The sequence below is a fragment of the Eleutherodactylus coqui genome, chromosome 6, assembly GCF_035609145.1.
Source record: "Eleutherodactylus coqui strain aEleCoq1 chromosome 6, aEleCoq1.hap1, whole genome shotgun sequence".
In the NCBI taxonomy this organism is placed as follows: Eukaryota; Metazoa; Chordata; class Amphibia; order Anura; family Eleutherodactylidae; genus Eleutherodactylus; species Eleutherodactylus coqui.
In genome coordinates, this window is record NC_089842.1 from 195,471,856 (window position 1) to 195,499,569 (window position 27,714).

Genomic DNA, 27,714 nt, shown 5'->3' on the forward strand with positions numbered 1-27,714 from the left:
TGAGTCTGGAAGAGAACACCTGTGCATAGGCTTTGGTTAGTTCTTTAACAACGGAAATCACATACTCAGTCAACACATCAGATTGTAATTGTAACCACTGAGGATAGTAACGACCTAGCCTTTGGGCTAGCCCAAACAATCTCGTAGGGAGATAATATACAATCCCCCCTGGGTTCATATCTAACACTGTATAAGGCTATTGGATGACAGTCTTTCCAAAGTGGCGTCATTTTTAAGTATCTTACTTTTTAGCGTGCCACTACGTCTCTCCACCTTTCCACTACACTAAAGGTGGTACAGTATGTAAAAGGCCTGGGATACACCCAGAGCAGACATGACATGTTACATTCACCTGCGAAGTTTATACCTCTGTCTGACTCTGAATCACCTCTGGTACCCCATATTCACAGTTTACCTCGTTCATGAGCTTCTTTGCGGTTACCTACTTGTTTACCTTGGTAACAGGGTCGGCCTCCAACCTGCAAAGACATCAACAACAACAAGCACGTAGTCATACTTCCCAACAAGTGGGGAGCTGAACGTAGTCAATTTGCAATCCCTGAAATGGGTAGAGTGGTCCCGGCAAGTGTGATGTGGCAAATTTACTTCTGCCCTGACTCACCTATGGCATAGATCATGCTAAACCGGACAAATGATGCAGCAGCTACAGAGAACCTAGAAGTCGCCCAACCTCTTTCAAGCGTCGTCGTCATTGCTGTTTTACTAGGTGGGTCTTTCCGTCCATCAGCTGGGCCATCATGGGATACAGGAACTGTGGTGGGCAAGTGCTGTTGACCGTTCACCACACACTGTCCTGTTTCTGCTGCTCCCATATTAGTCCATTTATTCTTTCCTTCCTTGCTGGCTGGTAACTGTAAAAGTCTTTAGCATATCAAAGTCCAAATTTTTGTCAATGTCCAAAGTTTTTTTTTTTTTTTTTTTTTTACCACTGACTCATGCTGTCAGTATCTTTCTTCTTTCTTCCACGGCTTGAGGGCCGCTGCCTTTGCTGCGCTGTCAGCGAGGGTGTCGTCTCTCGCCTCTCCAGTGTAGGAATCGGTGCGAACTCTCAACTTTGTCAGGTAGAAGTAGGGCCTCCATGCGACTCTGTACCGTTGCACCATTCTCAATTGGTTGTCCTGCTAAGGTAAAAAAACTGTCTGGCCTTCCATATTGGGCCGTAATCATGAGCTATGCCAAATGCATACCAGGAGTCAGTGTAAAGGATTGCCGGTCTTACCGCTCGCCACTCTACACGCCTCAGTGAGGGCCTTCCATTCCGCTTATTGTACTGTGACATGCGGAGGCAGAGCTTCTGCTTCTAGGACATCTTGTTGTGTGACCACTGCATATCCGATGTGGAGTCATCAATCCTCACCCTGGTACCATCTGCAAAAAGCTCAACATATGCATTATCAACAGGGGTTCTGATAACTGTTTGCATATCTGCAGTTTCTTACTGAATTAGTACTAAATAATCGTTCTGATGTTCTATTTCACATGGCTCGGAATCTTGTAGCACAAAATCATTTATTTATTTATTTTTAAAACCCAATAGCTGATCTACAACACCTAGATCATCTATGACCCAGATCACCTATGCCTCCCCCCTTTTGAACCGCAATACTCAATGGAAAAAGAGTCATTGCGTTCAAACTAGTAAACCAAGAGGCACAAAAACAAGCACTTTGTAGGTCAAGGTGACATTGTATGCAGCGAAGTCTGAGCGAAAATCTCCTTACAAAATTTTTTTTTTTTTTTTTTTTTTTCCCTCTCAGGTCGCAGTTAGCAATTTTTAACACAAGGGGGCGCAACACAAGTAAAATTTTACGTCACCCAGTGTAATAGTATTTCAGGGTATGGCCAGCGTTTAGCTTTTACTCTCCTGTCGGAATATAATTATAGCTTCAGTGTAGACTGACACTAGAATATACAAAAGACTTAAAGAAAAAACTAAAGAATACGGATGAATTAACATCCTACTCTGGGCAATTCAGTCCCTCTTTCTTCACATAAAAAGTAAAATTACTTCACCAAATTGCATGAAAAAGTTTGCTGGGTGACTATAGTGAAATTATTTCATCTGTAGGAGCCTTCCATAACATCATCTGTCTGAGCATCCATTGGAGAAGCGGGCAGTGGAAAACAGAGCCCCTGGGAACATGAGAGAGCGTCCCCTGTCATGTATTCCTGGTCTCTGCCCCCCATGCATCAACTCCAATCTTCCATGCACTATAAACCAGCTTAGTCATCTACTATGTCCCAAGCTGCGTCTCCACAAAGGTTTGTTTCCCTGAACTTATCACACATCCAAAGTGGCCACATCTTGGAGCGTAACAAAGTCTGGTCAAACAAAACCTTACTTCAGACAATCATGATGTTAGCACTGGATACAGTGGCATTGGGGAATATAGACCTCCCAAGTGCAGCAAAATGGCCGCCAGAGGCAGAAAGGGGCGGTGCTACAAATCTCCCAAGTGAGGCAAAATGGCTGCCGGAGGAACGGGCGGGGCCAGGGGCAGCAGCACTCCCAGGTGAGGCAAAATGGCTGCTGAGTAGCAGCACTTCCAGGTGAGGCAAGATGGCCGCTGGAGGAGGAAGGGGCGGGGCCAGGTCCTGTCCCGGATGGGGAGGGACCGGAAGTAACATCACACACCCTGAAAGTGAGCACATGGGGGGAAATAACTTCAGGGTGGGGGCAGGCCTCACTACATTTACTGCAGAGTCACACTATGTTGGATTGTAAACATTGCAAGCACGGCGGCCGCCATTACAGGGAGGGGCTGTAGTCAACACAAAGACATTACATTGTTCATAAGCAATACACATACCCCCCCTACATGCTTTCCCCTCTTCAATCTCTTAACTACATTATACCTCCTTCTAGCAATCTAAAAACACATTTCTTTCTGCTAGGCTTCCTGCTCATCTTCTGAAAACTTTCTACAACCTATCTTATCTGTCTATAACCTGGCATTTCTTTCTGCAACTTTTCCTGATCCTTTCCCATTGTTCAGTAACCAAATCACAAGCTCTATGACCTTTGTCCTTGCTCACTTTGCTCCCCATTCTCTAAACAACCTGCGTCTATGCCTGAACCTTCTCAATCTGCTCAACTTTATGCTACCTGCTTATTCTATTCTATTCAAAGTTTCTGGACACAATAGTGTTCCTCTTGTAAAATCTGCTTTCTTCAAATCCTTCCCATATAACCCTTCTTTCCCACTCAGATTACAATACGCATTAATTCTATAAAACACAGGGAAAGACAAAGTAAACAGAAAGGGTTAATTGAGAAGTGCTCTTAGTGGCTTAACTTCAGTCCACTCTCTTACCAGCACCCCTCCCCCAATAATCAACACTGCACATTGTTTCTATAATAGCAGACAGACGGGATTACTGGAGAATACCCACAACGGCTCAAGGTATATATCTCATCTACCTTTATAACAGCCCACTGTATACTAGTAATCCCCAAGAGCACTCCTTGTACACGATCTAGACAGGACATTTAGCTATACACAGAGACTGACGATTATTTTCAATGACCAAGAGTTTCTGGAGCCAGCCGTCACACCACGGCTATATTCACCCGTAAATACCTTTCCACATATGAGAACATAACACGCTCAATCATAAAAGCTAAGTATACGTATCATAAATCTTCCTAACCTCACACTAGTTTTACCTAGGAGCACGTGTCACTGGTGTGTTCCCTCAGACTTAAACAGCCGAGTCCGCCCTCCCGACACATTAACCCTCACAGAATTTATCTCTTGGTCTTGTATACACAATTTTTAACCGTCTCAGACATAACAGACACAGCATACAAAATACCCCTTAAGCAGGTTAAAACGGTGGTCTTTTCCGAGTAAGAAAGAACTATATTACCTGCCTTTCATTGATTTATCACTCTGGATCAGGAACAGGCAGAAAAGCAGTCAGAACCCAGATCACATCGGTAGATTTACATAAAGCAATCTTACCGTGTTCTGTAGATTTTCGGGCCCCTGAGTTCTGCGTGCCATCCGCCGATCTCTGTATTTTTCCAGAATGAAAGAAATCAAAATCTCTTAACTCGGCCCACCCAGGGACGCCACTGATCTGGACTATGATTTCTCCAGCAGGCTTTGGGGTATTTTGTCGCTTTCCTAATTGTGTGGAAGCAGTATGCGCACACTGACCAAGTCAAACACAAGGTATGAATCTCATGTTAAAAATGGCTCTCCGTCCAGAAACAGCCAGACAGGGCCTTTTATTGTACAGACACACAATGGGCGTGCAACAGGTTACATCAGTAACATATAGGATTCTCATTTGTCGGATCATACAGAATCCCCCACCTCTCTGCCCACCTCTCTGCCCACCCTCTCTCACGTCCGCTATAGTATGGACTTTGTATTCTTTAGCATGCAGACAACCTTAAGGAATTCTGTGTAGTTGACAAGATGTGTTTAACTAGCTTGTGTTTGAAGAGTGGAAGGGGGCCTAGGTAAACACACAGGATATACACGACACTATGGCCCTTTAACTTCTTAGAAACTGGTTGAGCAACTTCGATGTATTTAGAGCAAATACATCACCCATCCATTGGCTAGCAAATACCATGATTAGATTGTGTGTGTCCTTTGAACTCCTCAGAGCTGAAAGTCATTACAATAGCAAAATACATTTGGGTTATATACAAATAGCGATAGACATTTTATACTAAATAATTATCATGTCTATCACACTGCCACTGCCATAGAATGATAGAGCTGAAAGGGACCTCCAGGGTCATCGGGTCCAACTCCATGCTCAGTGCAGGATCACTAAATCATCCCAGACAGATGTCTGTCCAGCCTCTGTTTGTCTCCAATGAACTTCTCGGTGCCTCCTCCTCAGTAATAGAGTACCCTCTGTGGCCCCACTTACTAATAATACTCTCCTTCTGTGGCCCCACTTAATAGTGACTCTTCTCCAACCCACCATGGGGCCCCAAATCCAACAACTCCATCCAGCAGCAAGAGCTGCAGTAGAAAACTCTTCTTCATCACACGCAGGACTTGTTGGATGCCACCTTCTGTATAGAGCATTACCTGACTCCTTCCCCCATCTCCGACTCTGCAGAGAGCGCTGCATGGGGCACGGTCTGTGTACTGTGGACAGTGTTACTGGAGCATGGCCACCGTTTCACGGACGGGGAGGGCCATTCTGCTATGGGCCCCCTATCCACTCTCGGCCTCTGTGCAGTTGCACAGGTAGTATGTCAACTGTTGCTAACTAACAGATAGGACTAGTAAATCTGCTCCAATGTTTCTAAAACTCTTGTAACATGCTTTACATTTAATCTGCTTCTCAGAACTTGCATTGCAATTAATTTTTCACTGGGGCCCTAGAGCCTCTGGAATAGAGGCTCTAAGACTATGGGCATCTTTGGGCCTTTTTTTTTTTTTGCTGAAACTACTAAATTTTTGGCTACATTAACTGTAGAAGCCAAACAGTTGAAAAGTCCCAATTATAAAGTTAACCATTTCCAATCCAATTTCCCTGCTACCCACACACTCCCCAGCTCAAATTTATTTTGGGTGGAAAAATGCATTAAAATCAGACCTTGGCCGAAAATCGTGTGAATGGGCGTTAAAACACTCGTTTTTAACGCCTGTTCAGACGGCCCAGGTCCGGCAAGTATGCGCCAAGCCCGGGATACCGTTGGCAAGGGGGGACAGTTTCTGCCCCCTTGCTGACTCTCAGCAAGGGAAGGAGGCAGGACAGGGTGGGAGCTAGTGTGCTATGCTCCAGCCTCCCCTCCGCCCCTTGTCACTGGCAGCAATGGGAGGGGGCGGGAGATTAGCAATTAACTCCCGCCACCTCCCATTGCGAATAGCGGACAAGGGCCAGAGAGTAGGAGGAGGGAGGGGGTGGGAGTTTAGCAGTCACGCTGCTAAACTTCCTCCCACCTCCCTTCTTCAGCAGCTACCATAGGCTCCCATAGGAGTCTATGGCAGCGGCCGTATTCTGGCCAGAAAAGATAGTTCCAGAACTATCTTTTCTGGCCAGCTTAAAAGCGCCCGACCGGAACTCCGTATTCGTTATCTTGCAGGCTGGCCGGGCGCTTTTACGCAGCAGAAAAACACTCATCTGAACTGAGGTATTGGAAACCAATGCATCAGATGGGCATCAGTATAAAGGAGCCATTAGGCCTGAGAAAATAGCGCGACATTTGTGCATTGCGGGATGCACAGATCTTTCATGAATATGAACCCCATTCTTTTGAATGGGGTCATACACATAAGCGATCTTTTCCCACATTGCATTGCGGCACGGGGAAACAATCGTGGCATGTCCTATATTTGGCTGTTCCCTCACAACACCTCACATTGAATCGCGCATTGTTTTCAACGGGGCCGGCAGAGCATTGAAATGATGCGAGGCAATTTTAAATGCCTAACATTTGCAGGATATCACACGTTGGCGAGCCTTACTCACCAGAAACACATAAAAATGTACTGTCATGTTGATTTTATTAGCAATTTATGGAGAATTAAAAGCGAGTGAAAATGTATATTACACTATATGTATATTACCATATGCATAGCATCAGGGGTCAGTGGGGTCGCGGTGGCGGCGGCCCGACCCCTGCGCTCAGGGGGCCCCAAGGCCACCCTCCGCCATACACATATGCATATTCAGTGCATTAATGGCTGGCCGTTCAGTCTGCAGCAAGGCTCCAATCATGCAGCAGGCAGAGTGGCCAGCCTGAGAGGAAGCAGGGAGGAAGAGGGAGGCAGTCACATGGGCCGGCAGGGCACAGTGATCATGTGCTGCCCCTGCCTCCTGCTGAAGGGAAGCTGTGCTGTTGCTGTCACGTGGAGGAGAAGTGGTCTGGGCCCCGGTGTGTGTGTGTGTGTGTGTGTGTGTGTGTGTGTGTGTGTGTGTGTGTGTGTCTGTGTGTGTGTGTGTGTGTGTGTGTCTGTGTGTGTGTGTGTGTGTCTGTGTGTGTGTGTCTGTGTGTGTGTGTGTGTGTCTGTGTGTGTGTGTGTGTGTCTGTCTGTGTGTGTGTGTCTGTGTGTCTGTGTGTGTGTGTCTGTGTGTCTGTGTGTGTCTGTGTCTGTGTGTCTGTGTGTGTCTGTGTCTGTGTCTGTGTGTGTGTGTGTGTGTGTGTGTGTGTATCTAGCTATCTATCTGTATTCTATCTCATATATATCTACATATTATCTATCTATCTCCTATCTCATATCTATCTATCTATCTAGATATGAGATAGATAGATATAAGATAGGTAGATAGAAGTTAGATAAATATGAGATCTATCTATCGCTGGTATAAGTTACACATCTCCCTAGATTTAGGCCGCCTGCAGACGGCTGGGTCGAATCCCCTGTGAGAATTCTTGCAGCGGGACCCTACCCGCGCCCTTGCAGGAACCAATGCTGCTCTCACCTTCTTCCACGGCTCCGGCTCTGTTATGTGCCCAGTCGGCACATGCGCAGAGCAGAGTCAGGGCATCGGGAGTGACGTTTCTGTGCGGGGCTCTGCGAGACCCGCACAGAAATAGAGCATGCCGCGATTTGTTTCCCGCGTGTATTTTCACTTGGACAAATCGCGACCGTCTGCATAGGATTGTGTTTTGTAATGCAATCCTATGCAGGCGGGCACGGGTGGAAATTCTGCGGGTGAACTTTTGCACCCGGGCCCCTGAGCCTTTAGGTATGCCCCTGTATATTACACATACCTCTCTCTATATATAATATATATTATATATATAATATATAGTATTATTATATATGTACAATATACATGTGCTACAGCATGCAGAGGAGGAGATTCCGATGATGTAGCTCTCATCTGCATAGTGTTAGAAACGTGTCGGACTTGGGAGCTATGCAAGGAAATCTTAATGCCGGATGAGGTCCCACACTGGATTGGAAAGGGTTATTGTCTAATTGGTACATAAAATAATATGATGTACTGGTAGCAGAGTAGTAATGTTAATAATAATGTCAGACACGAATGCCCATATAGTTATGGCACACCGCAGCATCAAAGTTCTCCACCATTAGTTTCTGCAAACCTCCCATCTCTACGCACGATTTTTTTTGTCATGCGTAATTCCCATGAATAGAACCCATTGATTTCAGCGGGATTGTTCCCATTTGTGTATTTTCGTGGTGTATTTCAGTCATGTAAAAAGAACAAACTGGCATGTCCTATCTTTGCATTTACGGGCCGAAATACTGTATTTAGTATATGGAGCGCGCAAATAGGCTGCGCAGAAAAAACACATGTGGCATTATTACATTCAGGGGCAGAAAAGGTGGCATTGTTAATTATGGGGGAAGAATTGACGACATAACATATGGGGGCAGAAGTGGCAGCCCTATCAGTTATGGGGTCATCAAAAATGGCATCATTTATCTCAGGGGCATAAGAGGCATTATTAATAATGGGGCAGAAAGTGGACATTGCTCCTTATGAGCTCCCACCATACCTGACTGCTCCTACAGCCTTCATTTGGCGCCGACAATCCTGTTAAGAACTAAATGACTCCATGGATCTTATGGTTGCGGGCGGGATGAAAAAAAAACTGAGCTGATTCTACAATCCTGTAGAAAGCGAGTCGGCCGGGAAGGTGAACCAAGAAGTAAAGCGCCGAGTGTGTGGTCTCCCCGCGCAGCCTGGGACTGTGCAGCACAGCGCCCTCTGCTGGCAGCCGGGCGGCAGAGTGGGCGGAGCGTCAGGCTGAGCCCGTGACACGCTCCGTGTGACTCCGGGATCGTCCGGAGCGGAGAGGCCCAGCCCGGATCCGTACGGACACGGTAAGCCGACGAGGGTCCCGCCTGTGTGCGGCCTAGCCGGGTCCCGCCGCATTCCGCACTGTCATGGCTGACTGGAGGACTTGGAGGGGAACAGGCCCGAAACTCCAGGCTGAGGCCTAATCATGGGACGGGTCCTCTGCTGGCGCCGGGGCTCGGGCTCTGCGCGGACCCGGACCGATTAGTCGATTACTCGGTGGCAGAACTAGATTGGGGTTTGTGTTGTGCTGGGTTCTCCGGGAACGGCCGACATGTCCGGGCAGGCCATTAACCCTCTGTTGGCCGGTCCTGTGTGTATATATATATATATCAATATCACCTTATTAGAGTCATGAGGACTGTATCCCAGGACTAAAGGTGCGGGTCGGGGGGCGACTTACGGCTGATCCCGTAATTTGGGGTAATCCGCCACAGACGCCATAGCGAGGAATCGTCGCGTTTTCTATGAATTGCGTTGAACTATTTCACGTATTCCCAGTGTTCCGTTTTACTCGTGGATATAGCGCCCTCGTATTCCGCGATACGGAGACTGTTGCCACGCCGCCCCCCGTTGCTGATAGGGATCACAATCTAAATAACAGGCGTAAGGTACCTGCTGTATCATCGTATGTGGCGAGAGTCTTTCTGTGCAGCCACCGGGGGGCGCCGGGCGAGACACCGCGCAGTTGTCGCCGTGGTTGAGCTCACTAAAATGAAGCGGATAGCGAGGACTTCTCATTCAGTCTGAACAGGAGTCGTCCATCTTTGAGCGGTCGGTTGTCCGGAGGGGCTGAGAGAGATCTCTGGCGCGCTCGGTCTCCAGTATCACTGCTGTGTGAACGCGCCCGGCGGACCTCTAGTGCGAGCAATGGGCCGTTGGGTCACCAGACAGAAGCCTTACCGGTGACCCAAGTCATCAACATCCGGGTGGTTTAGTTTAGAAAAAACGGCAGACTGAGGGGCGACCTAATAAGTGAGTATATTCATATCAGGGGACAATACAGAGATCTCTGCCATGTATTTATAGCCAAGACTGTAACAAGAGGGCATCCTTTACATCTAGAGGAAAGAAGGTTTCTACACCGTCATAGAGGGGGGTTCTTTACTGTAAGAGCAGTGAGACTGTGGAACTCTGCCTGAGGGCGTGGTGATGGCAAACTCTATAAAAGAGTACAAGAGGGGCCTGGATGCCCTCCTGGAGTGTAACAATATTACATGTTATATCACTGATTACTTTAGAAGGGTCGGTGATCCAGGGATTATACTGATTGCCAGATTGGAGTCGGGAAGGACATTTTTTTGGGCTTCTATTTCATTGTTTTGTGTTTTTTGCCTTCCTCTGGATCAACATTGGGCAGTAATGAGCTGAACCGGATGGACTTGTCTTGTTGGTTGTGAGTTCAGTCCCCCACATGGTTCAGGTAGCCGGCTCAAGGTCGACTCAGCCTTCCGAGGTCGGTAAAATGAGCACCCAGCTTGGTGGGGGGTAATAAATAAGCGCTGCGGAATAAGTTGGTGCTATACAAGATTTCTTTTCCTCAGCCTCATATGCTCTGGGCTCGTTCACACAGCTGTTGGTCTTGGGTCACCACTTTCATTTCTCAGTTCCATTTGGGAAGCAGAGAAACACAAAGAAAAACGGAATTAAATGTTTCCATTTTATTTCCCACAGATTTCAAACCAAACTGGAATCTTCGTTTAATTCTGTTGTGTTCCATTCCGTTCTTCACACAGAACACATTGTAAGGATGACGGCGCAGTTTGAAAAACGAGAATGGAGATATTTCAGTTATTTTTTTTTTATTAATAGTAATCGGCAGAGTATAATACAGAAATGTTTAATTATATCTGTTTCTCTTCTCGCCAAACAGGACTGAGAAATGAACATGGTTAGCTGCGGCCCACAGTAGTGTGAACGAGCCCTTAGTAGGTCACAGCAAAAATAACGGAATCGCCGTATAGTAACATAGTATGTATGGCCGGAAACAGATATATTGTCCATCCGGTTCAGCCTGTTATCCCCCAATGTTGATCCAGAGGAAGGCCAATGAGATAGAAGTCAATTTTCCCCATTTCAGGGGGGAAAAATTCCTTCCCGACTCCAATCTGGCAATCAGAATAATCCTCGGATCACCGACCTTTTTGAGTAATTAGCGACTATAGCATGTAATATTGTCGCACTCAAGTAAGACATCCAGGCCCCTCTTGTATTCTTTTAGTGAGTTGGCCATCACCACGTCCTCAGGCAGAGAGTTCCACAGTCTCACTGCTCTTACAGTAAAGAACCCCCTTCTATGTCGGTGTAGAAACCTTCTTTCCTCTAGATGTAGAGGGCGCCCCCTTTGTTACAGTCACAGTCCTGGGTATAAATAGATGATGGGAGAGATCTCTGTATCCTTCCCAGATATATTTATCCATAGTTATTAGGTCAACCCTCAGACGTCTTTTTTCCAAACTAAATAATCCCAATTTGATAGCCTCTCTGGGTATTGTAGTCTGCCCATTCCATTTATTACTTTAGTTGCCCGCCTTTGTATCCGCTCAAGCTCTGATATGTCCTCCACTGGATGGATAAGAATGATGCCCGACGGACCCCGTTGACTATTTTGGGGTCGGTCTGCTTTCTGTCTCGCTGTATGACATTTTACCAGACAGAATAATGCAGCCGTTTTCTCTGTGATTTTGTACGAATTCTGTGCGGGGGGCTTCAGCGCAGGGGTGAACAGAAGATTGTATGTTTTCGGAGTGGGAAAGCCCATCAAACACGGGGAGAACATAGAAAATCTGTGCAGTTGTCTTGTTTCTCTGGGATTAAATCTACAACAGTGGTAACCACTGAACCACCAAATAGGGGGGGCACATCGATGTCCCTCCGAGCCATAGCGGTATATGGAGCTGGGGTCACATGGGACAATCGGGGTGGGCCGTATGCAGGATTGCTCAGACCCCCAGCGGTCATACATTTATGCTCTACACTGCATGGGGGATAAATGTCATTAGTGGGAAAACCCTTTTCAAATCAAAGATACTTTTTACGGGTAGGTTCACATGTAGCGGAAACTGTGCCGATTTTTCACAGCAGAAGATCCATACTAGAAACACACAAAAAATCCGCACTTTTGATGTAGATTTTAGTTCAGATCTGCAACACAATTCACCCCTTCAATTGAAAAGGTGATATCCACAGTGGGTCTGCCCCAAATATGTCAAAATCTAGACCAAACGGTGCAGATGTTGACGCGGATCCACACCAAAATCTGAAACTTATGAACATAAGGCTACCTACATGTGGGTGGGCCTGATATCATGTTTGGCATTGTGCGTGTTACCCGTGGATGCAGGGAGTTTTTCATGCAGAAACGCGTTCGATCGCATCTGTTAAAGCCCGAGCCTCGTGTGTGAGTTTCACGTGGAACGGAAGTGTTTCCTATTTGAGAACTCCAGCCGGGCAAGTGGAGAAAATTTGACTTGGCGGTATTTTGGCAATTGGCGTATATGTTTTGGATGAGACGCTGGAAGCTGCATGTAACAGTGTTTCCCTTGTCTTGCAATATGCAGTAGTGTAAATATATATAATATATTTGCCCGTCTGCAAAATGCCTTCAAGGGGAATTTTCAGATTTGCTAATCTTTACCCAAGACGTCTTCCTGTTTGCAGCGCCGACTTCAGTGAGGAAAATCTGTAGTTTTCAGAATTATGTTCCCTCATTGTAAATCTTTAAAGGGAAATGTATTCTCCGGAACGGACTTGTGGTCCGTTTACATGAAACAATCATCTGAATGCACGAGTGATGTCGGCGTTCTCTCGGGCAGCCTGTTTATACGGCAGATACATCGTTGGCTCGTTCAAACGAGAAATCGTTCAGTCGTTCTCATTCGCCATATAAGTGACTGACTGAACTATTAGTGAACGAGTCAACAATGATTTTTAGTCCTGTAGAAAATGAACGACGAACAAAAATCTAATTATTTATCATTCAACGTTCTGTTGTTTTCTGCGTTTAGACTGAATGATCATCATTTACTTTTTCTTGCTTGAATTATTCTTTTAATCGTTTCGTATGAAAGGGCTGAATGTGTGCGCAAAACACCTGCACCCTGATTCAAAAGGTTATTTAGCCTAATGAGATCCAGATCTGTTCTCCATTTCACAGAATTGCGCAGCATATTGCGCCTGTTTGCACACCTCCCATAGGCTTCTATGTGGCGCTTGGTGCGCAAATTCATAGGAAAATAAAGCAGCTCCTATTATGCACACGCACGAAATGCTTGTGCAAAAATCATTGAGAATGAACCCATTGATATCAATCTGTTCTATTCTCTGCATGTCTTCTGCATCCAGCTGTTCTCTGCTCAAAGCGTCTGGCTGTTATACAGCTGAGCGCTCCGAGCGGAGGATGCAGAGGACAAGCGGGGTGGCCCTGCTTGTCTTCTGCATCCAGCTTTTCTCTGCTCGGAGCGCCCGGCTGTTGATCACTCTGAGCCGGGTATAAAAAACGCAGCTGGACCTCTCTGTTCTTCATACCCAGCCTGTGATCAGGGAGCGGGCTACAGCAGAAACAATAGTATCAGCTGTATTCTGCTGTGAATGCCTGATAAGGCTCATCGTTGTCTTTCAGCACGCTTAAAGATCAGCGACGGCTTAACGAAAACTGAACGATGTCAGTGCAGTTACACACAACGATTATCGCTCAAAAGACGGCTTTTGAGCGATAATCGTTGTCTCTAAATGGGCCTTAAAACTGTCAAGGTTGTTTCAATTTAGTTTGTTTTATGAATTTGAAGCACGATACGCACCAAAATCCAGATTTTGCTGCCTATTTGTCCATGCTGTATAATGATGCCACGTGTAGGTCTGTTATGACTGATCCTTTTGTCTTATAATGGGGATTCGTTGGGGTTAGGCTGGGTTCACATCTGCGTTGGAACTTCTGCCCGGAGATTCTGTCGTAGGTTCAGCCACAAATACTGCAAGAAGAAGCGGTTTTACTGCAGAGCTTTTTCTTCCATCCTAAAACCAGGTAGCTGGGCGAAAAGTGGACGGACCCCGTTATAGGTAATGGGATCCTCCCAATGCTGTTTAGTTCCGTCCAGAGACTGAGCCATTTACCCGTGGGACTCCCCTTTCCTGCTCCCCATACAGAGAAATCCGTATGGAACCTTTTGGCCGTGGGGATTCTCCTTTGCTGCTCCCTTCCTGGACAGCTGTATGGTGCGGGATATTTTGACCCATATTCACAGACCTCAGAGCTGACCGCACACACCTATGCGTACCGCTAGTGATATGTGGGACCAATGACACATTAACTTCACTTGTGGAACCTTTTCCAGGATGTTTATTATACACTGAGGACTGGATACATTGTAACAAGTGTCTGCAGGGTGATGCAGTCAGGTTTTACCTCTCCGTACTACGTGCAGTCATTGTGGCGCTGAGAATGCCGTCATCATGCTTGCTACAGTATATATAATATGGAGGGATTCGCCCCACCCAGGTGGTCAGTTGTCCAGGGCTCATGGGTGTCATTATGGCAGCCTCTGTGGGGTCTAGAGGTCAAGAATGCCACTCAGGTGCAAGAACATTGTACCTTATTGTTTGATGAAGGCTGCTTTCACACCTGCGCGATAACCTCTGGTCGGAGTTCCATTGCGGATCCGGCACAAAATACCAGAAGAAATAGTGATGCCTGCAGGATTTTTTAGTCTGGTAAAATGGCGGCCAGCTGAGCAGAAACCAAACAGACCCCATTATAGTCAATCGGGTCCGTTCAGTGCTGTTCAATTCCGTCCATCATTAGATGGATCCGTTCGGCCCGCGGATTTCCTGAACGGAGCAGTAACCCCGCCACAGATGTTAAAGCAGCCTTACATCTTGGTGGTTTTCTGCAGTGTGGCACTACTATGTGAGTTGTCTGATATATGGCGCTGTTATCTATATCTTTAATGCTTGCTACTTACTGCTGCTCTTTGCTTCCTGTCATTAGCTGGTAGGGCCAGTTGCATTTTCTTATGAATCTCATATACTCCGCTGCTTAGGTACTACCTCCCACTTGTACGGCACGGTGATACAGTACATATATATGTCAGTGGGGTCTTGGGGCATGTTCACACGGTGGTAGTTACATCAGATTCTCATTGGATTTTTTTCCTATGCGAATGTGACATTATAATCCACATCAGAAATCTAAGTCTGAGCCTCGGAGTTCTGCCCCAGATTTTAGGCCGGTTTCACATCTGTGCCTGACCTCCTTTTGGATCCGGCGCAAAATACCGGAAGAAGTAGTGTTGCATGCATCACTTTTTCTTCCGGTAAAATGCCAGTCAGCTAAGCGGTAACCGAACGGACCCCATTTTAGTCAATAGAGTCTCTTTGGCGCTGTCCGGTTCGTCATAACACTGACCCGATCCACCACAGAGATTCCCCTTTCTTGCTGCTACAGCGGAGCAGGAAAATGGAATCCCCGACGCAGATATTGAAAGCAGCCTAGTCAATTTGGGCAAATCTACCCATGACTGCCCAATGCGGTAACCGCATCAGGAATTGACATGAACTACGGCGCAATTTTCCATGGCGTTAAATGAATGCTAAATTGATGTGGATTTCGGTGCAGTGTAAATGGACCTTGCTGATCATCTGTAATGAATCCATCAGCGACAACACGGTGCAGATCGCTTTTCAGAGAAGTTTTCTGGAGTTGAACTTTGGCCAAACTGTCTGCTGAGCCTCCGTGCTAACGGAGAGCAATGACCTGTTACTGCAGCTCGTTCTGAGCTACAAGTACTCTGTTACCCGTGCGTATGAGGACATAGGCTGGCCCTTATGTCATCCATACGCTTGTAAAAACCGTATCGGAGTCTCCACGCCGGTGTCCCCATGTCTGGTGGAGCTGCAGGACAGGTTCCTCCTCTGCAGTGACTGGTGGATGGTAATGACTATCCGCCAGTCACTGCACAGTCATGCTGGTTACACTGTAGTCAACAGAACATGCTGTACTTGTAATTAGCTCCTAAGGTTATTGCTTTTTTTAACCCTTATTGAAAGGGCCGTTTGTATCTAGTTACAGTTTCTGGTGAGTCGCACTGTAAGCCTGGGGATTCACAGCCATTACTCCGAGGTGAGAATTAATTGCAGCCCGTTGAACATTCCAGTTACTTGTTTCTTCTTTTGGGCGATTAGTTTCTCCTCTACTTACGGATGTAATATACAGCATAAACCCTACTGATTTACATTGGGGTATTCAGATGAGCCGTTTTTACGAGCGTAGGGAAAAAAATTCCAGCAAGGCCTATTTGGTTCGTATAATGGTCTGAAATCACCCATTACAATCTATGGGATTGTGTAAAAATGCAGAAACATGCAGTGTATTTGCTGAATATGGATGTAACATGCGTTTAAATAAAAAAGAATGCGCGCCAAATGCTCACATACGCATTTAGTGAACGGCATCCACCTGTGTGCGTAAGCCCTTAGCCCCTGTTCACACACTGCAACGCTATTTCTTCTATTAACCACTTCAGAACCACCAAACGGCTATAAACATCCTGCGGCCCTGGAGTGTGTTTGTAGGTGCTCGTGAGCTGAGTTTGCTCCGTGCCTGGCGGCTATCAGCCTGTCTTGGTAGCCAACAGCTGCCAGTAACTGCTGCCATTAGAGTTAGCTCTGATCATGGAAGTTAAAGGGAATCTGTCACCTACTTCTAGCCGTATGAGCTAATCTTATGTGCTGAAGGTAAGTGACCCGCTGAGTCCAGGGATGTGTTAGACTTACCTGCCCTGTCATTGCCCTAGTAAAAGCATTGGAAGCCCCCGCTTAGTGCATTGAGCGGAGCACTACGTAGTCCACCCAGTATAAAATTTATAACAGGCAGACTACTTAGCGCACCGCTCAATGCATTGAGCAGCGCCTTTCAGCACTGAGATCGGGGGAACGACGGGGAGGTAAGTATAATACTTAAATCCCTCGACTCAGCGAGTCACCTACTTTCAGCTTAGCTTATAGGGCTACAAGTAGGTGACTGATTCCCTTTAGATACTGTGGTCAAAGCTGACTGCGTCTGAACAGTCAGTGGGAGAGGGGCGGACCCCTATCAGCGCCTCGGTTCAGTCTGAGGGTGTCAGGCACAACTACTATTGAATTCCATGATGGCTTTGCTTGCAGATCCAAACCAGGCGACTTCTATTGAATTCAATGGGAGCTGCGCCTCCACTACCTAACTGGGCCACTGCAATACAGATGGCGCTACTTTCCGCACTGTTTGCAATGACAGTAGGCCCAGCGATCAATTGATCAAGCCAATCAAATGATTGCAAGTTCAAGTTCCTCGTGGGTATTAACTACTACCATCCCGTCCCCCCCACCCCCCACATATTTAGTATTGCTGTATAGGTAAAAGTCTGAACTATAAAAACATCACAATATTTAGCCCTCACATTGAAGGCAAGAATTGTGAATTTTATTTATTTTTATTTTTTTGTGCACTCTCAAAAAAATCGAATAAAAATGATCAAAAAAATGTATGCACCCCAAAATGATGGTGGTAATAAACTACGTCTCACCACGCAAAAACTAAGCCCTCACAGAATTTTTGTTTAAAAAAAAAAAAAAGTTACTTTTAAAAAATATAAAAACGTTTAAAATCCGATATACATTTGGTATCGCTGTCGTCATACTGACCCACAAAACAGAGTTCTTACGGCATTTTTACTGCACTGGGAACTCCGAAAAACGAAATTCTCCAAAAAAGGCACAATTGCTTTTTTTTTTCTATTTCTCCCAACTTGGAATTCTAAAAATTCCATTACATACATTATACAGTATACAATTCCCTCAACTCCTTCCTCAAATAACAAGTTCTCACACGGCTATGTCTATGGAAAAATGTAAAGGTTATGTCTCTTGGAAGGTGGACATGAGAAAACGAGAATAAAAAAGGGATCTGGTCCTAAAGTGGTTACAACGTCAGACACCATGACAGAACCCAGCTGTCACCTTCATCGGACTCGGCGCTCCGTTCCTTTTTTGTTGTTGTGGTGGATGACAAGGCAGTTGTTTACAGAGACTGGAGCTTGTCTTTTGTGTTGAACGCAGGTTTTCTGTCCCCACATTGTCCCGGGAGCGGCATCCCATCATGCTGCTTTTACACATTCCTCGCTTTGTTTTACTTTACCCAAACAAAGGATAGTGATATCCGCGTCCTAGGACGGAAAGGAGGAGGGGTGGGGGTGGGGGTCTAGGTTGTTAACTTTTTTGTGTGTAAAAGTTTACAGTTTAATGCTTTTCTTTGCAACTATTGGATCCGACTGACTGATACTGTGCTCAGGGGAAATGTGCGACTGTCCATTGCAAAATGCACGTTTTACTTAAAAAGCGGCTAGTGATTTTCTGTTACGGGGAAGGAGGAGGGAGCACTAAAAGGTCTGTGCGATGAGCCTATATTAATGATGGGCTCATTGCGGCATGCTGCGATTTTAATCACGTGAGTAGAAAATCGCTATGATTTTTTGCTTGTGTGCAGTAGGCTGCGCTTTCCATAGTTATGCTATGGAAAGTGCGTCGTGTGAGCTCCGCGTGCGATTTCTCGCTGCAGATCTCGCAAATAACACCTCGCCCGTGGACAGCCAGCCTTGGAGATCTTCAGCTTCTATGAGCTGCCAAAACGTAAGTTATAAGTTGCACGCCGCGTGCAATGACGTGTGTAGTTGCTGCGTGCCACCAATCCCCATACCCTATTTTGGCGTGTATGCCGGCCAAGATAGACAAGCCGCAATCTTTTTTCACCAGCACATTTTTTGCGCTCAGTGTGCGAAGTACAATTAAAGTCTATGGGAGATTGTGCCCACAGTCTGACTACTGCTTGCCCATAATGCCCCTAGAAGGACACATTAGATGGCCATTGCACCCTCTGACACCATGTCCATCGTCCAGATGACTCTGGCGGCATCTAGTTGTAATGCGATTCTACGGAATAGATGATGCCGGGGATGAATGTAGCTATTCAGACCTGATGTTATAGCCAAAGTCACTTATCCTGTGGGTTGCTACAAAGTGTTCTTGCACTTTGTGAGGACTTCACTGAATTCAATGAATGGCCGAGTGCTGCCTATGATTGGCTGAGCACTGTGACCAATCACTGGCAGCGCTCAGCTGTCATTCAATGAATGGCTGAGAGCTGCCTGTGATTGGCTGAGCGCTCAGCCAATCAGACGCACCCCTTTAGCAGCCGGGATTTTAAATCCCCGGCTGCTAAAAGAACTTCTTTACAGTGACAGGACCCAAGCGGCTAGATGCGACTGAGATGTAAGTATATATATATATATATATATATATATATATATATATATATATATATATATATATATATATATATATATATATATATATATATATATTTTTTTTTTTTTTTTACGCATTCTAGGGATAATTTTCAGGGAAGGGCTTATATTTAAAGCCCTTCCCTGAAAATCATTGCAGAGGTGCCGGCAGTTCATTGCTCTGAATAGGGGTGCCGACAGCTGCTGTGGCTATATTGAAAGCAATGCAAGAAACTCGCGACTTGAGTATAAGCCAAGGGGGGTCTTTTTCAGCATAAAAAAAAGTGCTGAAAAAGTAGGCTTATACTCGAGTATTTATGGTATATATTTATTTCACACTTTTCCACTGTAACTGTTAGCATCCGTAGGCGCCCTAGTAAATGGGAAAATATCCCCCTGTAGTGACAGTATTCACTAAGGGCTCCTGTCCACGGGCGATTGTGCACTGCGTTCCCTGCGGCGATAATCCGGCTGCAGGGAACGCAGTGAACGCTTTCCATTGCGTTGCTATGAAAAACGCAGCCCACCTGTCCACGAGCGGAGAATCTTAGCAATTCTCCACTCGTGGGCGGCAAATTGCAGTATGCCACGATTCTCCGCGGTGAGCCTATCTGTCAGATAGGCTCACCGCGGAGAACTGACAGTTCTCCCCCCTGCTCCCGGGCGATGGAATATCGCGCCCGTGGACAGACGGCCTAACAGAGCTGGTCAGGATCTGCTAGGACCCTGCAGCTTTGCCTTGACAGTGGACATCCGGCGGTTACGTGATCGCTGGGTAGAATAGCAAAAGTGTCACTTCCGCTTTTTCTATTTACTAGTGCTCATGTAGCCTGCAAGAGAGAAGGCAGTTAAAAATCACTGCTGCCTTCTCCTCCGGGTTCTTGGTTGTGACTAACAGCTGAGGACCCAATTTCGCTCCTGCTAGATTCCAACAGCAGGAGCTTTAATCTCCCACTGAATTTTTACTGTCTGTCGGGATTAAAGTGCAGGATCAAGCTCCTTAACTTTACGGTTTTTGGTTTCATGCACACAATGGTATTACGGCTTTATACAAGTTGTAAAGTGTATAAAACAACAATACGGCATTCATGGGCCCAATCTGTACGCATCAGATTTCTTGCAGAGACTTTGTCTCCCAAATTTAGATGGATTCTAACAGAACAAAATGCAGCGTTGTACGACACATCCTCCTGTAGGAGCAGTAATTTTAGGGGAGAGTACCACTACAATATGGTGCTGTATGGAGGCTTCTTCCCACAGCACATACAGTGCCTACAGCTCCCTAGTGCAGAGCCGTAGGGATTACAAGTGCCTTCATTCAGATCCATATGGTAGAACTGCAAAGATTGCAGGGTAGCTCTGATCTCACAGCCTAATAGAGTCCGTGTGGACTCGTTAGTAGCCATGAACTTGGCTCACGTATTGCAAGAAATCCATCGTTTTTGGCTTTCTTGGGTCTGTGGCTCGTGGCGACTTGTAAATCACATTGACTTCTATTAGATTGTTGCAGGTTGCAGGGCTACACGGCAATCTTTGGACACTCATCCTGTGTCGCAACCAAATTTGCTGTGTAACCCTAGTCTGTATAAAACCTCCTCCAAGAGAATCACATTTGCACTGGTTGTTTCTGTTGATGGTTCACTGTTCTCATGTCATCTGGTCCGTTGAATATGGAACAGTTTAATGATTCAGAGGAATGCATTGCAATATAATTAGAGTTCATTACATGTAAATATGTAGTGCCTAGCAACCAAAAAAGTAAACCCTTTGCATCTGTGACTAGTGAACAGGGGAGGGGAACATGGACTCTTTCATCACCATACTTGCTCTCTGATGGTCACTTAACGGGGTCTTTTTCGCAGGAAAGGAGGGAGAAGATGAGCACTTGTGTTTATGCTTTTTAACCTTACCGATGGCATGGTCCTTGCTGACCGCAGCATCTAAGTGGTTTTACAGAAAACCACTTTTTCTAGAGTGTTGTTGTTTAATCAGAATTAGGGCGGCTGTTGACTGATTCCGGGTAGCAGAGCTCTACTGGGTAGTACTAGGGGCTGTTCAGTAGCACACAGTGCACTAATACGGCCGTGACAATATAAATATTGGTTTGTGATTGGGTGGTTTCACATCTCCATTGGGGATTCCGCTTTTCTGCTCTTTTCTCTGGATGGAACCAAACCGCGCCGGACAGACCCCATTGACTATAAAGGGGTCCACCTGCTTTCCATCCAGCTTCCCATGCAGCACTTTGTCTTCCGGTATTTTCAGCCAGATCTGTGATGGAGCCTCTGGCTGGAGGATCCATCATGGATGGGAAAACGGCCAAACTGGGGAAAAAATACACTTTCACCACGACACCATATTTGTATGGGAGGTCGCACTGGAAAATGACTGCTGTACTTCTGCCGTCCAGTCCTGTGTTCTTCGCCGGTAACATAGGGCACCTAGAATCTATGACACATGCTCTATGCCACGTGAGGAGTGCTTTCTGGTTTGGCAGCTCTTCTGTTGTGATGAAGGAAACAAAGGAGACACCTTTGTGCTTATTAATAGTTCTCATTACAGGGAAGTTAATTTTATGTTTCCACCACATCCTCCTAAGATCTGTATTTCTTCAAGGCGGAAACTTCTCATGGGGGCAGCGCTGGAAGGGTGACTCTTCGTTCCTAACCTCTGGAAGGTGTCTCCTGCGGTGTGTAATCTATGGGGCTGTAGCACAAGTTATTTAATGGCTTTATATCATCCTTTAGTATTCTTAGAATGCACATTTTCATTTTAACCCCTTAAGGAAAGGACCCGGCCTATTTTGGGCAAAAGGACACAACGATTTTGGAGGGATTTTCACCTATGCGTTTCAAAAGCCATAACTTTTTTATTCCATCGACATGCCCATATGAGGTCTTGCTTTTTGCATGGTGAACTGTACTGTTTTTATTGGTACCGTTTTTGGGTACGGTATATATAATGTATTGTAAAACTTTTATTTACTTTAACTGTACCACTGCTTTATTTTTTTACGACGTTAACCACACAGCATAAATGACATGATACATTTTTTATGATGCAAAACAAACAAAAGAAGCATTTTGCATTTTATGTCCATATAGGGGACTTGAACCATAACAGCTCTAATCACTATGATAATGCATTACAGGACTTCTTAACGGCAATACCTTATCACTTACAATAGCGATCATAGGCAATGGCAGCTAGGATACCAGTATATGACAACCCATCGGCCTTCTGGGATTACGTTGTGGCGGTCTGATGACGTCGCAGATGGAGCACACTCCCTCTGTGAACTCTTTACATGCTGCGATCTACATAGATCGCGGCGTATAGGGGGCTAACAGCGGGGATCGCTGTTGCAGAGGGGGGCCGGCTATCGGTAACAGCCAGCTCCCGCTGCAGGATGGCATGGGCTCATCTTCTGATCCTGCACCATCCACATCACGTAAGTTTACTTCCTGTCGTTTAAGAAGTTAAATTACTATTCTGGGACTTTTTTTTTTTTTTTGATTACTGACAGGTCATCAATAGATGATCAGCAGGGACCCATCACGCAGATCCCCACCAATCAGCTGATCCCTAGGGGCTGCAGTCACTGCATGAAGCCAAATAAAGCTGACCATAGAAGAAAACCATCCCTGGTTGGGCCACTATGCAATGGTCAGAGCAATCTGTTTCCTGTGCTGACCGCAGTGACATCAGCCCTAGGGATCAGCTGTTCAGGATATGAATGGCAGCCCCATCGATCATCAGTTGATGACCTGTCAGTTCTCAATAGTGAAAGTAAAAAGAAGTCCTGGAATACTCCCTTAAGGGCTCCTTCACACAAGCGTATTTGCGTGCAAAATTCGCAGAGAATAGAACCATTGACAATGGGTTCGCTCACACTTCCCTTTTTTGCATGTGCAAACTTCTGTCTTTTAATAAAGCAAAAGGTTTGTATTCACTTTTTTCTATAGTGTTATTGTCTAATGAGAATTGGAGTAGATGTAGTTGGGGCGGCTCCAGGTGCACGTTGACCCTTGTGCTGCATTGTGTACCTTGTCCACCCCTCTCTCACCTTGGGCAAGTATAACCGTTTGGTAAGGGGCAGGTTCTGGCCGGGTTTAGCTGGGTCTGAAATCACCCTTTGACTTAGTAAATCCTAGGAGACAGCACTAGGATGCGAGGCTGGAACAGTGCAGTTGCCGTCATGCTGCCTTGTCTTTGTACTTTAACATCTCTGTCCAAATAGTTGGATTGTGAACTGATTGTTTGCACAAAAAGTCTGTTCACATGCTGTGGATTTCTGCTGGAAACTTCTAGCAGGCATGCGCACTTTTTTTTTTTCCTAGCAGGCATGTGCTTTTTTTTTTCCTAGCAGGCATGTGCACTTTTCTGCATATTGGTTTTATGACTTGGATGCAAACTTTAATTCATCTGCAGTGGGTGAAATGTGTAAAATCGGCAATGAATAGGACACAAGGATATAAAGAATTACAACACATCCCAAAATCCAGACAGATTTTTTTTTCCGTGATTTTGAAAGTCCCTTAGATTGTGGATTCCTAAGTGCAGATATCGTAGGGGAAAGTCTGCAGAGAATAAAGTGGTCTTACTGCGTCAGTAACAGCAGACTTCTTGATGCAATAAGTGTAATATATTTCCATAGGGATTGACCGTTCTGCTGATTGTATGTGTCCATTCCTAGTCTGCTGCTAGGCTGCCGTATGGAGTTGAGAACGTACATAATCAGCTTATACCAGAGGCTCACACTTCAAGCGCTTGCGTTCCTCTGGCCAGGCTGGGATTAACCTGCTTTATCTGTACATTAATAACCCATGACCTCTCTGTGCTCCTTCTCTCCGCAGGTGAGGGCCCCAGCAGACAGATCAAGACTGTTGAGACCAAGAGCCGAATACTAGACCTGCCACGACGGTTCGTGTGGAAGCTGCTGTCCAGGCAGAGCCGTCATGGCTGACGTAGATCCGGATACGCTGCTGGAATGGCTCCAGATGGGGCAGGGGGATGAGAGAGACATGCAGCTCATTGCCTTGGAACAACTATGCATGCTGCTGCTCATGTCTGATAATGTAGACCGCTGTTTTGAAACGTGAGTTTTGCAATTTTTTTTTTCTTTCCCACTTCTTCATGTCTTTTCTCCTATAGAAACAGCACCACTCTTGTCTATGAGCTGTCTGGTATTGCAAATCAGTGACCAGCACAGCCCATTAACAAGAGTCGTGGTGTTTCTGGGATGAAAAAAAACATCTTTTGTTGCTCTGGTACATTACAAAAGAGGTGATTTAGGGAACTGGACGTAGTAAAATCTTGTGCACACAATGAGGCCTAAAGCTGTAATCGCAGCATGCCATTTCTTCTACAGTGTTATAGGCTTTGCAACATTACCTTATTGAGGGAACAGCCAATATACAATATTCGAAAAAAGCAGACAAATCACAAAAAATGGGCATTTACTTACAAATGTACTAACACGAGGGCAGATAAATGCACCATATCTCTCAACATGCAGACAGCCAAACTGCTATATGGAGGGGCAATAGCACAGGCACAAGGCACTGATGAACAAACCTTCCTTATATTGAGGGGGGGTTGCTTAGTATTATACCTGCACATAGATAAAGCATATACAATGTGTCAGGCCACATAGCATGTCTAGTGCACCATGCAGGCTCACAAACGATGAGTGACTCCATGTTTCAATCCAGCGGGCTGCCCTGCAGCTCATAGGTGAACCACATTAGTATCGGCACCCTGTGCTCCCCCAGCGTTCAATCCTGCACTGCAGGTTACTGATACGTGCCGACAAATATTCATAAATACAAGGTATTGTTTAATATTTTGTTCACAATACACAAGCTCACAACCCGTATTAAGGGTCCTCATTTATTTGTAAGTCCCTACACGAACATCAAAAACACAGGGGAAAAAAAATCTTTATTTATGTAGTGCCAGCATATTCCGCAGTGCTTACAAAACAGGGGAACAGATAGAAGAAACAAAGATACAAAAACCATGGTTATGTCTAGTAATCAGTTGATGGAAACAGTAGGGGTGAGCGTCCTGCACCAACGAGCTTACATAATACAAAAAGTGGGGTGAAACAGAAGATAAAGGGCTGGAGATGTGCACGGTATGGCGAGGTGGAGAGTGAGGGATGCTATACGTGGGCATCTGAGTAGCGGCTGGACAGGAAGATGAACCTGGCTGCAGCATTCAGGATGGATTGAATGGGAGAGAGTCTGCAAATCAGCCAGCAGCAAAAATGGAGCCGGATGAGCGAAACGGTGACCATTTTTAGCGTGTCTTTGGTGAAAAAGGGGCAAATTTTTAAAATATTCTTGAGGTGCAGGTGACATGTTTGGGCAAGAGTTTGGATATAGGGGGGGACATAAACAGACATCACAAAAAATGGGCATATACTTACAAATGTACTAACACAATAGGGCAGGTACAGTATACTTCACCACTCTACGTAGGAACCAAGTGGATGTATAGTCCTCCAGGATCACATCCTCTTCACGCCTAGAAAATGCATCCTGGGGATAAGGCCATAACGGAAACTGGAAGAAAGCTTCTCATTTGGAATCCCATCTGTAATCTAGGGTTCTTTCATTCCTGTGACCCCACCAGCCTGTGTCCCAGCTACCTGCAATTGAAGCAGATGAGAAATGAGCGCCTACTCTCAGGCGAAGAACCTAACACCCCCCCCTACCGCAACCTCTATTGACTACTTAATGTTCACTGTAGTTTCCTTTTAATGTAGCAGGGACTTTAATGTTGTCCTGTAGAACGTGGGCAAAGTTTTTGCAATGATCACAACTTTTGTTTGGACCTCTTGACATGCATAACTTAAGCCCCATTTTGACACATAGATTATCGCTCGAAATTCCTTATATCAATAAAAGTGAGCAATGGTTTTGCTTTTAAAGACGGACGTTTTTTTCCTAATGAAAATCGTTGGAAAATGTTGGTCTTTTCAGTTGTATTATCGTTGTGTAATGTTTGCATTGAAAGCTCCCCTAAACTCGCTGAACGATGTCGTTTGGACCAAATGAAAATCAAACAGCCGAACGATGGACTTTAGGCAGACTGAAAGACGAACGATAAGCGACTCTGTAATGAAAACTGCTCTATGGGAGCAAGATGGAAACAACGATTATCGCTTAAACGATGGCTTTTGAGCGAATTTCAACGTATAATCCTTGTGTCTAAAAGGGCCGTTAGGAACATCCACCCTATGCGGACAGCTGTCCGGCCTGCTGTGTGCTGAGCCGCTGTGCATGTGATTGATCAGTGGCTCCTAGGAGCTTTTAGGGCAACATGGCTTACACTACAAGAAGATCACAGTGTCACATTGCAACATTTTGTTTAATGATTGTGACCCGTGACCTTACACAACTACGCAACACCGTTGGATTTTTGGACATAAGATGCACGTAACTTTGCCAGCATAGACCACAATGCAAGTTGCTGGTAACAGAATTGCAATTTTAGCATTTTTTTTTTTTAAACAGCGAAACCACAAACCTAAAATAGTCTTGCAGCAGCTAGCTGCGAGGATGTTCTTGGCCATGCAGCCTAAGTCGCCAGTAGCCCTTGTATGGCATAAAGATCACAGTATTACTAATAGTTGTTAAAAAGGCCGTGTTGCAACTTGTGAAGTAGTGTGGTCCAGTGGGCAGCCCTATCAGTGATTAACAGCCTTCCCGGTGTATACTGTCATACACAGATGACTGCCAATCACTGATAGCTCCGCCCATTGGACTGTTCAGCTCAGAATGTGCGGAGATATAAATGAATAAGATACAAGTTCTACTGAATCTTTCCCCATAAAACTATATATCAGTCTGCTCAGCTCCTCCTGCTCTGTAACATGATGCTATGTTTGAGCTGACAGGTTCCACGCTGTCATCCACATGACATGATTGGTGAGTTAATTGTCATAATTGTCATTATGTGCAAGTTTCCTTTTAAACTGGCTTCCTACTAGTCAACTTGGAGAACACTTTGCTCTGTTCTTTAATACGGCTCCTAGGTGGGTCTTCACTCTTACGTGGATGCGTAATACATCTCCATGAAGTAGGATGTAGCTGTACTTACTGCATGGCTTTGCTTCTTTAAGCTGCAGATGGAAAAATGAGGATAATCTTTTAGGAATGAAGTCTGGATTACTATGAATTGGAATGTGCAGCAAGACATGGGATGAATGAGAAATGTGTGGGGTTTTTGTCCATTTTTTTAACCTGTATATTTATTATTAGGAACAAGGGCTCCCTGTACATTACAATGTCCCTGTGTCCTAGCACCAAGAGTGGACACATTGACTCTTTCTTTTTCTGTATACTCTTTATTTTTAGTTTAGACCATATTAATGGGAATTAAGGCACTTCTTTCTAAGCTTATGTGCTCTTATTACTTGTGGAAAGGAATTTGCAACCGTAAAGAAACCCCAGTAATCTGTTCTGTAAAGTGTATAAAGTTTGTACTTCCAGTCTCCACGTCACCGCATAATTTGTATATTTCAGCAGCTTGTGGCTGTTCCCATCATGATATGTTTTTCCCAACCAAGAGATACCAGCCATAGGCATATTACCTTTTCCTATACATTTGCTCAGCCATG

The 27,714-nt window shown here is 45.4% G+C and overlaps 1 protein-coding gene across 3 annotated transcripts in view; it reads left to right on the forward strand.

Annotated features, from left to right (window-relative positions):
- The first annotated feature begins 8,699 nt into the window (after window positions 1–8,699).
- HECTD1 (HECT domain E3 ubiquitin protein ligase 1) overlaps window positions 8,700–27,714 on the forward strand; it is a 62,079-nt gene continuing 43,064 nt past the window's right edge. For all 3 annotated transcript variants that reach the window (XM_066608564.1, XM_066608566.1, XM_066608565.1), the window contains exons 1-2: window positions 8,700–8,798; window positions 23,942–24,183. In XM_066608564.1, the coding sequence (XP_066464661.1) occupies window positions 24,044–24,183 (140 nt within the window). In that variant the 5' untranslated portion in view covers window positions 8,700–8,798; window positions 23,942–24,043. The remainder of the gene's footprint in view (window positions 8,799–23,941; window positions 24,184–27,714) is intronic.